Source organism: Ammospiza caudacuta, chromosome 14, assembly GCF_027887145.1.
Source record: "Ammospiza caudacuta isolate bAmmCau1 chromosome 14, bAmmCau1.pri, whole genome shotgun sequence".
NCBI classification, from domain to species: domain Eukaryota; kingdom Metazoa; phylum Chordata; class Aves; order Passeriformes; family Passerellidae; genus Ammospiza; species Ammospiza caudacuta.
Window position 1 is genome coordinate 4,701,347 of NC_080606.1, and position 13,935 is coordinate 4,715,281.

The following is a 13,935-nucleotide window of genomic DNA, read 5'->3' on the forward strand; positions in this document are numbered from 1 at the left end:
GAGGAGCCTGGGAGGAGAGGCTGACTCTTCCAGGTCCCCTCCATGGTGGCCCCTTGCTCTGGCCCTCCTGGTGACATCAGAGCACAGCACTCTCCTGCCTGCCACAGGCCACTGTTGCCTCACACACATCACAACCCCCACATGGTCCTGTGGGACAACCAGTGTGGAGGCTTGGAGGGGCCTCCTGGGCCAACCACTCTTCTCAGGAGGCAAAACCAAAGACAAGCTCCTCCTTGGTCCTGCTGTCTGGAGCAGGGACACCCTGTGGCACTTTGGCAAGGCCAAGCCTCCTGCTTTAGGCTGCTGGTGGGGGCTCTCAGCAGCAGCACCACCTCCCTCCAACAAGGTGTCATGTGCTGGGGAGAGATCAGGATCAGCAATGTATGAACCCCAGGCAGCTCTGAGGCCCTGTCCAAAGCTGTCTCTGGCAAGGGCCTGACAGGATCAGCACAGCCTCAGCAGCAGGCAAATGGCACCAACATGACATGCACGTGTGGCTCAGGTCTGCAGGAGCTGCACAGCAGCCTTGGCAAACAGAGGTGGTTTCCAAGCCCCACACAGGATCAACACATGTCAGGGACCCACTCAACAGCCCTCAGTGCTGCCCCAGGAGGCCAGAAACAAGCAGCAAGCACAGGGGGCTGCGTGCAGGATGGTTTCTGCTACACCTCACTGCTGTATGTAGGCAGCTGTGTGAAGGCTCTGGTGTATGGGAGGGGGTGAATGCTCACAGCATGCAGGGCAAAGGGGTCCTTCCCAGGGAACAGCCCTGACACACACAGATACCTACCAGCATCTTCTGCAGCTGGTCAACTGTGTGGTTGCTCGCACTCTGCCCATTGATTTCTATGATTTCATCACCCACGTGCAGGGAGCCTGCCAGCAATGTGAAAAACATAAAAATGCAGAAAAAGGACAAGAGCTGCTCACCAAACCCAGTTCACACAGCTCCATCAGCCTCCAGGGCCAGGACACTGCAGTGTTTGCCTGGCAGTGCTTCGGGAAGCACACACGCCACCTCAGCACATGGCAGGAGAGCACAAGGGGAATGAATTCTTCCCTCTCCACCCAACACACACACCTAGCCAGTCCTAAGGTCATCAGGTTGCTTTCCACTGTGTGCAAAGTGCTCTGGACTGGTCAAAGCACCTGCATCAGCATTTCAAACACAGCCCCAAGTACCTCACCTGAAGCCAATCACAACCTCCTTACAGGGCCTTTAACACAAGCATTCCTCACTTTATGTGTTTTCAGTTTATACACCCAGGCAGATTACAGCCTCAGATATACTACTAAAAACCAGGCTCCAGTAATGTTATTGGAATGGCTCCTGTCTTATTTTGGCAGTGGTAAGCACAGACTTCCCACTTGGATCCAAGGATGGAAAAGCAGCCTCTTCTAAGCAGAGAACATCTCGTATCCACGCCTCCTTGGCAAGACCCAAAACCAGAAAATAGCACCTATTTATTTCTTTTGGCACCTTCTTTTGGTCTGCAGAGCCAATCTACAGGATGCCTGTCCCACCTGTGCACTTTAGGAATGGGAAGAGCCTCCCCCAAGGTCCCTGGGGTATGATCCATCTCTTCTTACAGTGACCCCATCACAAGACAGAGACAGATGATCTCCAGTTCCTTTTTGGGAGAGCCCTTCCCCCAGCCCTTTATTTATCCCTAAAGCCTCCAGTGTTTTAATATGACAACCATGCAGAGAGACCAGTGAGTCCCAAGCTCCTGACAGATCCCTAGGGGAGGAACAGGCACAGATGTCCATGTCACAGGGGGAAGCCAGCCGTGCTGAGGACCTGAATTACTGCTGCATGGGAAGAAACCACCTGCAGACGTGCACCCCATGCACCACTTCTCCAAAGGCCTCGTTACCTTGTCTGTGAATCATGCCCCCATGGAAGATCCTGGCCACCATGCAGCTCTGCTTGTCATTTTGCTTCAGCGTGATTCCCTGCAAGACAGGAAAATCCATGACTGCTCGCTGCAGGGGAGAGCTCTCCTGCCCTCACAAAGTCCTCTCCAGGCCCATATCCACAGTGGGCTGTGCAGTGGCTGGGGTGAAGACCCTGCTAGGCCAACTCAGGCTGCTGCAGCTCCTCTTGGCACAAGCACCACCACCCTTTGCAGGGCTCGCTTCGGCTCCCTGGGCAGAAGGCAGAGTCCAGCACCTTCTTCCCATGGCCGAGATCTCCAGTGACTGTTTCCCTCAAGCCAGGCTGCTGGCTCAGCTCAGGCTGCCCCTCCACCCCCGGGTGCCATGCAGCTTTGCGGCCTTGCCAGCTCTCACCATGGGCTCCTCGGTGACCTTCTCGAACTGCACGAGGCGGATCTTGCGCACCTCGCGGCCGCTGTGCGAGGGGCTGCCCAGGGTCGCTGAGCCGTTGGTGTAAATGTCCTCAGTCAGGGTGTGTGGGGACTGAGTCATGGCCTGTCGGGGCAAAACAGAGACCACGGTTTAGGGGCTCCACCTGGGAATGCTGATCCCTGCTCTGGGGCTCAGCTACTCAAACCTGAGTTACTTTGGAGTTGGTTAAGGTGCCTGCGGTGCAGGTGGTGCACACAGGAGGAGAAGACACTAAGGGCAAGAAGAGAAAAGGAGCAGAAGAACTTGAGCCTTGGAGATGTGGATGTGGGTTTAATCTGCAGTTTTCCAGGTGGGAAACACAAGAGGTAAGAAAAATTTGGAAAAGCCAGAGGTAGAAGAAGCCAAAAGAGTTCACAGCTGATCTTCTGAAGCAAAGAGTCACAAACACTCCTTGTGTGTCGCATCAGCACTTGGCTCACAGGTAGCTTGTTGCAGAGCATAAAGCCCAGGATTTCTCCACCACGTGAACAGAACAGTTTGGGACTCACCCCTGAGAACTGGAGCCAGGCTTTGCTCCAGCTTAGTTTGCAAGTTCAACCTTTCCTGACCTACATCAGTGGGCAACTGACACGGTGCAGTGCCAACATCCAGGCACTGAAGGCAGCGCTCCCAAGCCAGCCAGAAACATCCCATTCCCCTTCCAGCCCCATCTCCTTTCATGCTGGTTTGCACTGGAAAGCCAGGCTTTCAGTCCTGAGGAAATCCCTGTTCTTGGTTTCCAGCATGTGCTGGCACCAGGGCTGACAGAGAGTGCTTGGGGTCCCATACAAAGACCTGCAAATCCATCCTGCCCAGTGAGCTTCTCCCTCACAGCCCAAGAAAGCCTCACACAGTCCTGTTAAATCCCTCAGACACACTGGGCAATGTCTCCACACAGCTCACAAATGTGCCTGTTTGTCCCCAAGTGCAGTGGACTTTCCTCAAGCCTCTCCCAGATCAGTGCTAGCGCAGCAAAACCCAGATCAGCTTTGATCTGCAGCCTCTGCCCTGTTGGCACAAATTCCCACACCAGCTCAGGATGCAAAACAAACCCTCCTGGCTGTCCCACTCCACACCAGACTCCAGGCTTTGCTGCCCAGTTTGCAGCCTGCACCCTCCCTCCCAGCAGTGCCTGAGCTGAGAGCCACAGCCAGCAAAGCTGCAGGGACAGCCAGCAAACTCCTCATCAGCTTCAGTCCTGCATCAGTGATGTGGCAGGGCCCAGACAGGCAGAGCCAACACCTCTCCTCACACAGCCTGACTTGTCAACTGAGCACCAGGGCCAGAAGCTCCATGCAGGAGCTGGGAAATAGCAGCCTGAGCCCCTGCCCCAGCTCAGTCTCACCCACCCTGACCCCTGGCCAGGAGCACAGGAGAAGCTGCAGCCCCACAGTGCCAGGGGAGGAGGCAGATCTGGGCAGGCCAGTGAAGAGCACCTGCTCCTGGGCTGCAGCCATGGCACCAAACCACAATAATATGAGCTCTGGTAGGGATGTGCTGGAATGCTGCTGGCTGATCCAGCTCTGTGCAGTGGCAGAAAGCAGGGAGGGAGCCAAAGAAAGGGGCAGCAGAGTCAGGACTAACAAGGATAGCAGGAAAGGTGCTGGCAGAGAGGGACAGAGCAGGCACGGTCACTGTCACAGCCCCCAGAAAGGCCAGGGAGAGAAGGGCTCAGGGAGCTGTGTGCCCATCATGCAGTGATTTATTTTTAAGCCAACTACTTCCAGAAGTGCCAACCAACCTCCTCCTCAAAAGGGAACCACGTGGGCTCCAGCTGCCATTGGCTTAAACACGGAGAAGGCGGCTGAATCCCAGCCCAGAACAGCAGCCAGGCCATGGACTTGCAGGGTGGAAGGAAGAAAAGTTGTATCCATCCCCCAAGCCTGGCTTGCCAGCCCAACAGGAACGATGCTACCACAGCATGTGCAGAACACAGGAACAGATCCAGCAGTGTGTGTGCCTAGAGCTGTCCCACAGCTCTCTGCCAGCTGTCCCCTGTGCCAGACCAGCAGGTGCAAGCAGGAGTAGGAGGACAAGGACCTTCTCCAGCCCAACCTGAGGCCAAAGTGCCCACGAGGTGCTTGGAGTCAGCACAGATCATACTTATCTTGGTCATGCCTTGGGAAAGGGTTAGACCATGCAGCTCCTGGCTTCAAACCTCTAGGCTCAGCAGAGCCCAGTGACCCAGGACTGCACAGTCTGCTCCAGGGACTGGGAGTTCCCATCCTCACCATCCCCATCAGCTGAGCCTCCTGGCCTCGACCTTTGCTTTTTGCTGAGAGCTGGAGAAAACACCCAGTCCTCCATGCTGACACAGCACCAGTGTCACCCTGGTGACTCCTGGAGAACAAGGTCTGTCACCAGAGACTGGCTGCTGTGCCTGGGGATGGCCACCAGTCCCTTGATGGCAACTCTGAATGCACAAGGGTCCTCCAAAACCAGAGCCATGCTGGGATGGTGTGGCTTTTTTGCTGATGGCACTGGGCAGCCAGTGGGTGGCGATGGGAGGATGGCTGGTTCATGAGGACAGCCAGAACCCTTGGGGTGGCAGACTCAGCCCTGATGCTGGCACCCAGAAACAGGAGATGTGTGTGGCTCTCATGCCCCGTGCCCATGAGCTGGCTGGCTGGATTGCCTTGCACTCTGCTGGCAGCTGCCACGCTCAGGGCTGGCTTGGCCCAGCGTAGTCTGTGACCTCAAGAGCCTTTCAAGTCACGCTGGTGACTGGCCAGACTCTGCTCCTTGTGCACTGCTCCACAGGAAACATCTGCGAGCGCTGCTGAGAGCCAGCTCGTGGCCATCAGCCACTGCCAGCTGTGCACAGCCCCAGCTGTGTCACTGCCAGGCCCGTGCTGGGGCAGATGTGGGGCAAGGAGGTTGGGGGCTGAGCTGTGCAACAGGGCTGTCCAGCATCCCTGTGTGCCTTGCAGCTGGGTGACAGGGGTACAAATCCTCCTGCACAAATCCTGCACTGGCAATGCACACAAGAGCCACCAGCTCTGTGGGTCAGAGGTGCCCCACAACCCCTTGTCTGCATTTCCTACAAGATTTCTGCCCCATATCCCAGGGCAGAGGGAATGTACCAGCTCCTTGGGCAGGGTTTACAAACAGGGAATGTGGTGAGGATCCCAGGACTTGGCATCCTGTTCCCCAGTGGGGTCAGCACTGCTTGCCAGGGCTGCTGCTGCTGTGCTGGCTCCACCAGGCTGGGCAAATCAAACATTAACTGGGCAGCTTGTTTGCAGGAGGCTGAAGCAGCACTTAAGGAAAGCAGCACTACAGAGCAAAGGGCACATTCAGAGATTTGGTTCCTGGGCTCTCCTTGCTGCTCCAGCCAGGAGACTTCAGTACCAGGCAGCCTTGGAAAAACAGGTCTGCCTGGTCAGTATGTGGAGAAAACAACTGCTGGATTTGCCAAGCAGGCCCCCAAAGCACAGCAGCTTGGATGCAAGAATGAATCCTGGAGCCAGGTTTCTCTGGGATTGCCCTCTTGGCTGGCAGGAAGACACACTATTCTCACACTGTGAGGAACAAAATCCCAGCTCCCTCCATGAATCATGACCCCTCACATTATAATCACCACGGGTGCATGCAGGGAGGCTGGGGCACTGCTTGGTGCAGAGATGTCCTGACCCAGCAATATCTCCTGCCACCCTCCAGTCCTTCCAGCCTTGCCTCCCTCCCCATCCAGGATCTGTCTATCTCAGTCTTGTACAGCTTAAAAAACACAGCAATGTGTAAAAAAAATGCAAAGTAGCAAAAAAAAATGAGCTTGGGAGCTGCTTTAAGGCTGCTTCAGCAGGCTGGGGAGCTACAGCCACGTAGACATTTAGAAGTAATTCTTTCTGCCAGGGGCTACTGACTTCTCAAGTCTGCCTGCACAGCCACAGGAACAATCTCACCTAAAACCCCTTCTAGCAATATGATTGAAGTTTAAAAACAAGAATCAAACCAGCAAACATTTAAACCAAAAAGGATTACATTGCTGACATCAGGAAAAAGCCCAGCAACACCAACAGGTCTCTGTGGGAAGGGGAAAAGAGAAATAGGAAGGATACAAAATGGTCGTGGCAGCCAGAAGGTGCTGCCAGCTCTGTGCCCTCACACTGACTCCAGATTACAGAGTGCTGCAATGGAGATGGGCCAGATTTTCAAGGGAGCACAGTCAGTTTTGCTGAGGCACCACCTTCCCACCAGAAAAGGCTGATGCAGCCTTCCAGATGTGTTTGTGAAGCTGGTAACCTCCAAGGGACAGCCACTGAAACCACAACACTGACAGAAGGAGGAGCTGCCCTGCCACTCCATCCCAGCTTCCAGAACAAGCCCTGCAAAACAGCTCTTTCCCTGTAGCTGTGACACACAGCCACACAGCAAAATACTTTATTTGGGATTAAAAAGTTGGAACCAGCCCTCCCCACTTTGTTTGTCAAAGCCAGAAGTTTTAGCTCAGCTTTCAACTGAGTTTTACCTGTGGTTGATTCAGGATTTGCTCCCTGTAGCCTCAGTCTGCCTTGGAGCTGCTGCCAGCTGGATGCTGAGAGCTGCTGCCCAGAGGCAAGTGCAGTGCTCCCTCTGCACCCTCAAATCAGCTCTCCCCAGAAGTACCCTCCTTTTCTCCACCAAACTCCCAAAGGTCACATTTGCTGCCCATTTTACAGCTGGGGAACTGAGTCACAGGTGATAAAAGGACAAGCCCAAGGTCATCTTGCCAGGTGCAACAGCTGGAAATAAAGCCCACACCTTTTTGGTAAATCTCTACTTGTCAGTCAGGAGATATGGCAAAGATATGCAGGCACGTGGTGAGGCTCAAGAGGAGAGGCCTGGGGCTGTTTTCTAGCAATAACATGGCTTCCACTTGCCATGATTTGCATGCCCTGCCACCACGTGAGGAACACAGCACAGCACTTCCCAGCACATGGCTCTGCCAGACAAAATGCAGAAGAGAAACCTCCCAGTCACCCCGTTTGACTCCAGAGCAGGAGCAGCCAGGCAGACCCAGCACCCTTCCCAAGAAGGGACATTGCTGCTGGGTGAGGTCCCGGTGTCCCATGGAGGGGCCACAGCCACCCTGGGCCATCTCTGCATACCCATGACACAGAGACAGCAATCTCAGGACACTGCTGGAAGCCAGCACTACAGAGCTCCTTTTAAAAGGCCTCATGCAGATCTCCGTTCACCATCTCTCCCTTTATCCCTACTGAAATAAATACACCACAACACCAGGAAGCTGCAGGGCAGCTCCTACACTTTCCATGCTCTGCTGCTATTGGCAATTTATCCTTGCTCTGTCTGCAGCCAGACAGGCCCTCTGCCTGGATCTCTCAGTCATTGCCTGGTCCAGACACTTTGCTTTAATTATATTTTTCCTACTGTTTTTCTCAAAGCATCCTGTCAGGGTCGAACCATGAGAAGCAGATGAGCCACTGGTGTGAGACAGATCTGATCAGACCTCTTTTTCATGTTTAAGTGTCCAACACGATGGGCAAGGACAGCACTTCAGGGAAATTTCCTCCCTGCCCTCTCTCAGAGGCTCCCCACAGTTGCAAGGACTCCTTAGCCCAGGCACATTACACCACGGCATCACCAAGGATGCGTTTTCAAAGCTGGGAGAAAAGCACCAGCTGTTTAACACTGGCAACTGCCGACCCTCTCCTGGCTGCACCCAAGCCGCCCCAAACAACACTGAGTGAGGAAGGAGCCCACCGAGCAGAACCGAGAGGGCTGGTGCAGCCTGCCCTCCTCTTGCTGGAGGTGCGGTGCATGCGGCCATGGGCTCACTCCCTATCCCGGGCAGGTGTGAGAGGGGCTGCGTGCATCCTCCTTCCCTGGGCAGAGACCCCCGCCCTCCTGCAGCCCATGCCGTGGACCGGGAGGTTGCTCAGCAGCTGAATCAGCTCATGTGACAGGCAGTTCCAGTTCAGACCAGCTACAACTTTGCAGCAAAACAAGCACAATCTCTTCCGCGGCAGGATGCTGGAGCCTTGCTCGCCTGCACCCAGCTCTTTGCCCTGCCGGCAGTGCTGGGTGACCATTCCCCGGAGGCACCCGCGTCCCCAGCGAGCACCGCTGCTCCCGGGCTGCTGGGGCCCGCAGCTGGATGGGCAGCGCGGGGCCCCTGCCTGTGGGACCCTGCTTCTCTCCGTGTGCGGGAGGGACGGGATGGAGCGGCATCCCCGGGAGCCGTGCCGGGCCCGAGCCGGGCGCAGAGCGCTGGGCTAAGGGCCCGCAGGGCAGCGGGGCACGCCGGGCTCCCTGCCGGGGCTCGGCGGGGATGGGGCCGGGAGCGGGGCGCAGGCGGAGCCGCGGGGTCTGGGCGCGCACCGGGCCGCTCACCTCGGGCTTGGGCCGGTTCTGCAGGAGGTGCTCCAGGTAGAGGTCGGAGAGCGCCGTCCTCATGCTGCCGCCGCCGTCGCTGCGCCCCGACTTGAGCGTCATCCCGGCGGCAGCTGCGGCCGGCCCCGCTGGCCCCGGCAGCGCTGAGCGGCCCGGCCCGGCTGCGGCGGCGCCGCGGGCTCCCCACGCTCCGCCCGAGTGCGGCGGGGGCCGGGCGGAGCCAGGCGGCGGGGGCGGACCGGGGACGCGCCGGGGGCTCGGTGGGGCCGCCCGGCGGCAGCGGGGCCCAGCAGCCGGGGCCCAGCAGCCGGCGCTGAGAGAGCGGCGCTGGGAGGGCGGCACTGGGCGGCCCCGCTGCGCTCGGCCTCGCCTCGCCTCGCTCAGCGCGGGGGCTTCTCCCGTGGGAGCGTCCCCAGCGCCTCAGGGCTGGGCCAGCCCCTGGCCCCTGCCTGGCCCTGGTCGTGCCCAGGCATTCCGGTCACAGAGTGCACCCAAACGGACCCGCGAGGGTCATCGAGGCCAGCTCCGGGCCCTGCACAGGACACCCCACAGTCCCACCCCGTGCCCCAGAGCACTGCCCAAAGGCTCCGTGAGCTCTGTCAGAGCTGCGGTGAGCGCTGCCCTGGGAGCTGTTCCAGTGCCCCAGCACCCTCTGGGGGAAGAACCTGTCCCTAATACACAGCTAAACCTTCCCTGACACAACTTCAGCCATTCCCTCGGACCTGTGATGGGTCAGCACAGAGGGGGATCACGGTCTGCCCCTCCTCATCAGTAAGTTGTATCTGCAATGAGCTCTGTGCTCAATCTCTTCTCCAGGCTGGACAGACCAAGTGGCCTCACCTGTTCCACACAAAGCTTCTTCTCAAGGCCCCTCACCATCTTCATTTCCCTCATTTGGATACTCTGAGCAGGAACCCAGCAAGGACAGGGGGAGCGCCTCTCCAAAGTGGCACTGGCTGGCGCATGGCTGGCTCTCACAAACCAGTGGTCATCCCTGGGCTCTGACAGTGTGCAAAGCTCCAGGGTACCTCCAGGGTACCTTTCTCTGCACTCTAGCAAGTCCAGCCCTCTTCTTCCTTCAGCTGTTCTGGGTCTTCCACCTTCTTCACCTTGCATGGGTGGGATGGCAAATCCCTGTATTTGTGAGTCATGCATGGTGCAAAGGGCTTCTGTCAAACCATTTCTGCCCTTGCTGTGTAGGTCTTACTGATGAGAAGGTCAAAGTGAAGTCTGAGCTTTATTTGGGGATGGAAGGTTAATTCTGCTGTATTATTCCTTAAGAAAACACTGAAAGGGTTTTCCACAATTTTCCACACCATCACTGGGATCTTGGAGGTTTAGAGGTTGCCTTGGACCAGACTCCCACAGTGCTGCTAGATGAGTTCTCCAGGCTGAGTTGGCCTAAAGTTACCATAAGAAATACAAGGAGAGGAGTGCAAACTCCTAGAGAAAGGAAACAGGAAAAAGGGGAGGGGAAGCGGGGGTGGGTAGCAGAGAGGGGACAGGACAGGATGCGGGGAAAGAAAGAAGGAAAATCCATCTCGTTCTGATGGCAAGTTTCTCCTGCCTCGTGGGAACAAAACTGTTCCTGACTGGGCTATGAGAAAGCCCAGACTGCTGTGAGATGCTGGGAAAAGGAGGTGTGGGAGCTGCAGGCACTGACGTGACTGGCTCCAGCAAACTGCTCTAGCACTACCAGGAGCAAAGAGTCCCAAAGCACAGCCTGCACTGGGAGTGCTCTTCCCAACAATCCCATTCCATGGCAGCTGTTGTGCACTTCTGTGGAATCACTTGCTGGAGTCCTGCATTGTCCAGATGTAGCTCCCCTTCTTGTCCTATCTTCACACTGCCCATCTGGGCCCTGGGCTTTGTTGAAGGAATTACCCCACCTGCCAGGATTTATGCCATTATTAACAGGGCTTGGGCCTGCTTGAAGAAGAAAAATTGCCCATCCATTGAGTAAATGGGTTGTTTATCTATCTGACATGTAGAGCAGCTTGAGCTGGGTACCCCCAAAGAGGAACCCCAATCAAAGAAATCCTTGGGCAATTAAATCCTTACAATGTAAGTTCCCCAGCCCTCACATGACTGCTCTGACCACTAGTAATATTAGGATCTGGGGTATTCCTGTTCTTTATTGGGTCCCCCTCACTGTCTCTGGGTGGACTGTTCCTGCTCTTATCTCTAAGACTGCTGTGTCAGCTGACCTCATGATGGTAGCAGCCTTCCCTGCTTCCTTATCTTCCAGCTCAAACCAGCTCTGGGGCCCCCTCTTAACTTGGTAAAAGTTCAGCCTATCTGGGTGGAAATTCACAACTGGTGGTGTAAGGCTTCATCAAATTTTGCTCCTCATGGTGAGCAAGTTCTGTGTACCAAGCACATAACAGGGTTGTGGTGTTAGTAGGAGATCAGGACAGTCAATACCAGGAGCAGAAAACACCTAGGTGGGCCATGTTTTGCAGCTGAACCTGGTGGACCATGTGGCCCAGACTTTGCCTGCAGGGTTCACTGGACGGCCTGATTAGGATGAGAAAATAGTGGACTAGAAAAGTCAAAGGATGCCTGGCTGCCTTTGGCCCCAGCAGATGTGCCCACCAGGCTGGAGAATGCTGCTGGGAGCCTCATCTTCCCATCCCTGCCCAGCTGACCAAGAAGGCTCTGCAGAACACTCCTTACCCAGCAGCTGAAACAGCCAGCAAGGAGGAGGGGGAGGTGGACACACACTGGGGTTGGTGGCACATGGCTTTGAGATGTGCTGGAGGCAGGACCCCTTGGTGCAGGGCTTCTCTTGCACTCACGGGCTAGAAACAGGCTGGTAGGAACGTGGAGTAGGAGGCAAGAGATACAGAGAGCAGAGACATGCCTTGAAGTTAATCATTGAATGTGTAGTAGGAGGGAGAAATGTGACAAGAGGTACCTGACAGACAGAAAAACGATGTCTAAGTGTGTTCATTCCCTCTTGGTTGCATATGGGAAAACTGAGGTGGAGGAGGTGGTGAGCAGCTTGGTCGTAGCTCCATGGCTGAGCTTGGATTTAAGCTGTGATTAAATCTGCTGTGCTCCCCATTGGCCATGGTCCCTGCTCAGGTGCTCTCTTCAGACTGATACTGCCTGTTTCTGTTGTGTGCTGGCAACTTTTTCAGAGGATGGTGCCCACCTGAGCAGCAGCAATAGCTGCAAACACTCCCCACATCTGATCTCGTGGGGGAGCACACCAAGAGCCCTCCAGCCAGCGTGAGGGAAGGGAGATTCAGAAACCTCCCTGGCCCATGGCTTACGGCTGTGGCTCAGCATTGAAACCACACACACTTTGGCTGGCCAACTAATCTCTGCTTGGGCTGTAATAGAAAGAGACAGCCAGGATGTATTTTGCCTTCCTGGAGACACCAGAAAACTGTGTGGGCACCAGATCACCCAGCCCAGGCAAGCCTGGCAGCTGAGCCCTGGGGTGCAGGAGAATCCAGCCAGGCAGCCCATGCTGCAGCAGGGCTCTGTGACACAACCTTTGCAGGGCTGTGACTAGGCAGGATATCTCCTGGCTGAAAGGCAGAGGGCTTCATGCTGGTCAAGCCCTTTCCCTGCACAGAAACGTCTGTGGCTGGGGGAGGATGTGATGCATTTCAGATCTGCGTCGTGCTGGGAGGAAACAGCGTCTGGTCTCCGTTCCTCACAAGATAAATGTCAGGACATGCTTCCAGTAATGGATGCCAGAACTTGGCAGGCTCAGACACATCTGTCTGCCTGCCCACTACTGCTCTTTCTCAGCACAGTCCCTTCCCTGCTGCCTGGCTGGCTGGAGAAAATCCTGGAGCTGCTCAGGGCTGGTGGGTGAAAGCTGCTGGGACACCTGCAGAGATTTCAGCTGTGCTTCCTATTTGGAAATAATCCAGAGTGGGCTCTGGTGCACAGATTTTTTGCTCTGGGCTAACCCTGTGTCACTAGACAAATGTGCCAGAACATGGCAGCCTCTTTCTGGAGGGAAGATGAGCCTGAGCATCCAGTGGTAGAGACCCTGAAGGGTATTTATACCCATGGAGTTGCCTTGGAGCTGAGGAAGGATGCCTTGAGAAGGGCCTGAGGTGGCAGGTGTTGTCCTCCCAAGCTGAGGGCTACTCTGCCTCAAGCAGGGGTGTTCCCTTTGAGAATCTCATGGCTCCTATCCCTCTCTGCAGGCCAGTGCTTTCCAGGCAGCCTCTCCTCACCTCTGTGCCTAGTTATGGCCAGAATGCAATTGAGCCAAAGGGTGATTGCATCTCCTGCTTGGGCTGTAATGTAATCACTGCCAGGGCCACAGCAAAGGCTCCCTGTGCAGCAGTGTGGAATGTGCCTGAGGCTTTTTCAAGCTGTTATTTGAAACACCAGTTTCTGATCTCCCCTGGGGGTGGGTTCCCAGACAGGTCACACCACTGGGGTGGTCAGCAGCACGTGTCCCTGCTTCCTCCAGACACAGGCCATGGAGGGGACATCTCTGCGCACCACACAGCCCAGTGCAGTGATGGAGGCAGGAGCTGGGTGCCTGAAAGCAGCCACCCCTCTCACAACCACCCTGCTCATGGCACAGCCCTGGTGTCCTCATCACCACAGCTGTCCCCTGCGCTGTGGCACAGCTGTTCTCAGGTGACAGCAGAGACTGCCCAGCTCTGGTGGGGCACGCTGGAATTTCACAAGGCAATCACTGGATGTTGCTGGGCTGCTGCAGCCATCGTGCCTATCCCACTGTGGCAGCACCCAGCTGACTCCTGCCATTCTCCAAAGCCCCTCACAACCCTGCTTTCCCTGCCACACCAGCTGACTCCTGCCATTCTCCAAAGCCCCTCACAACCCTGCTTTCCCTGCCACACCAGCTGCCAGTGGCTTTGTGGGCCGACCCAGCTCCCCCATCACAGATGGAGGACTCACTGCCCTGGGGGTGGGATGGCACAGGTTCTGGCAAGCTGCTGGAGGAGAAGTGCCAACAAGGCAAACTTGCCCAACAAGGATGACCCCCATGCCTTCCCCACAGCCTTCCAGGTGCTCCCCACCCTTGTGAGGTGGCTGTTGCTCTGGAAGGTCCCCACTCCACGAGAGGAATGAGGCAGGATCCAGTGTCACCCTGCTCATCATCATTCCTGGGAGGGGAAACCTCTGCCACTGTGTACGGTGGGTGCCAGGGAGGGGGAAAGCCACAGGTGTCAGGAAGGTGGCTCTGGCCCATGGCACACCTTGCTGGGGGTCATGTCAAGGTGGCAGCTCATCCACCAGGGTCCCTGGGAG

General features: G+C 56.3%; 1 protein-coding gene across 1 annotated transcript in view; it reads right to left on the minus strand.

Annotated features, from left to right (window-relative positions):
- The window catches only part of MPP1 (MAGUK p55 scaffold protein 1), an 18,574-nt gene extending 9,701 nt beyond the window's left edge, over positions 1-8,873 (minus strand). The window contains exons 1-4 of the mRNA XM_058813971.1: positions 8,683-8,873; positions 2,293-2,433; positions 1,878-1,956; positions 791-876 (exon numbers count right to left, since the gene is read on the minus strand). Coding sequence (XP_058669954.1) covers positions 791-876; positions 1,878-1,956; positions 2,293-2,433; positions 8,683-8,784 — 408 coding nt within the window. The 5' untranslated portion in view covers positions 8,785-8,873. The remainder of the gene's footprint in view (positions 1-790; positions 877-1,877; positions 1,957-2,292; positions 2,434-8,682) is intronic.
- Positions 8,874-13,935: the final 5,062 nt, after the last annotated feature.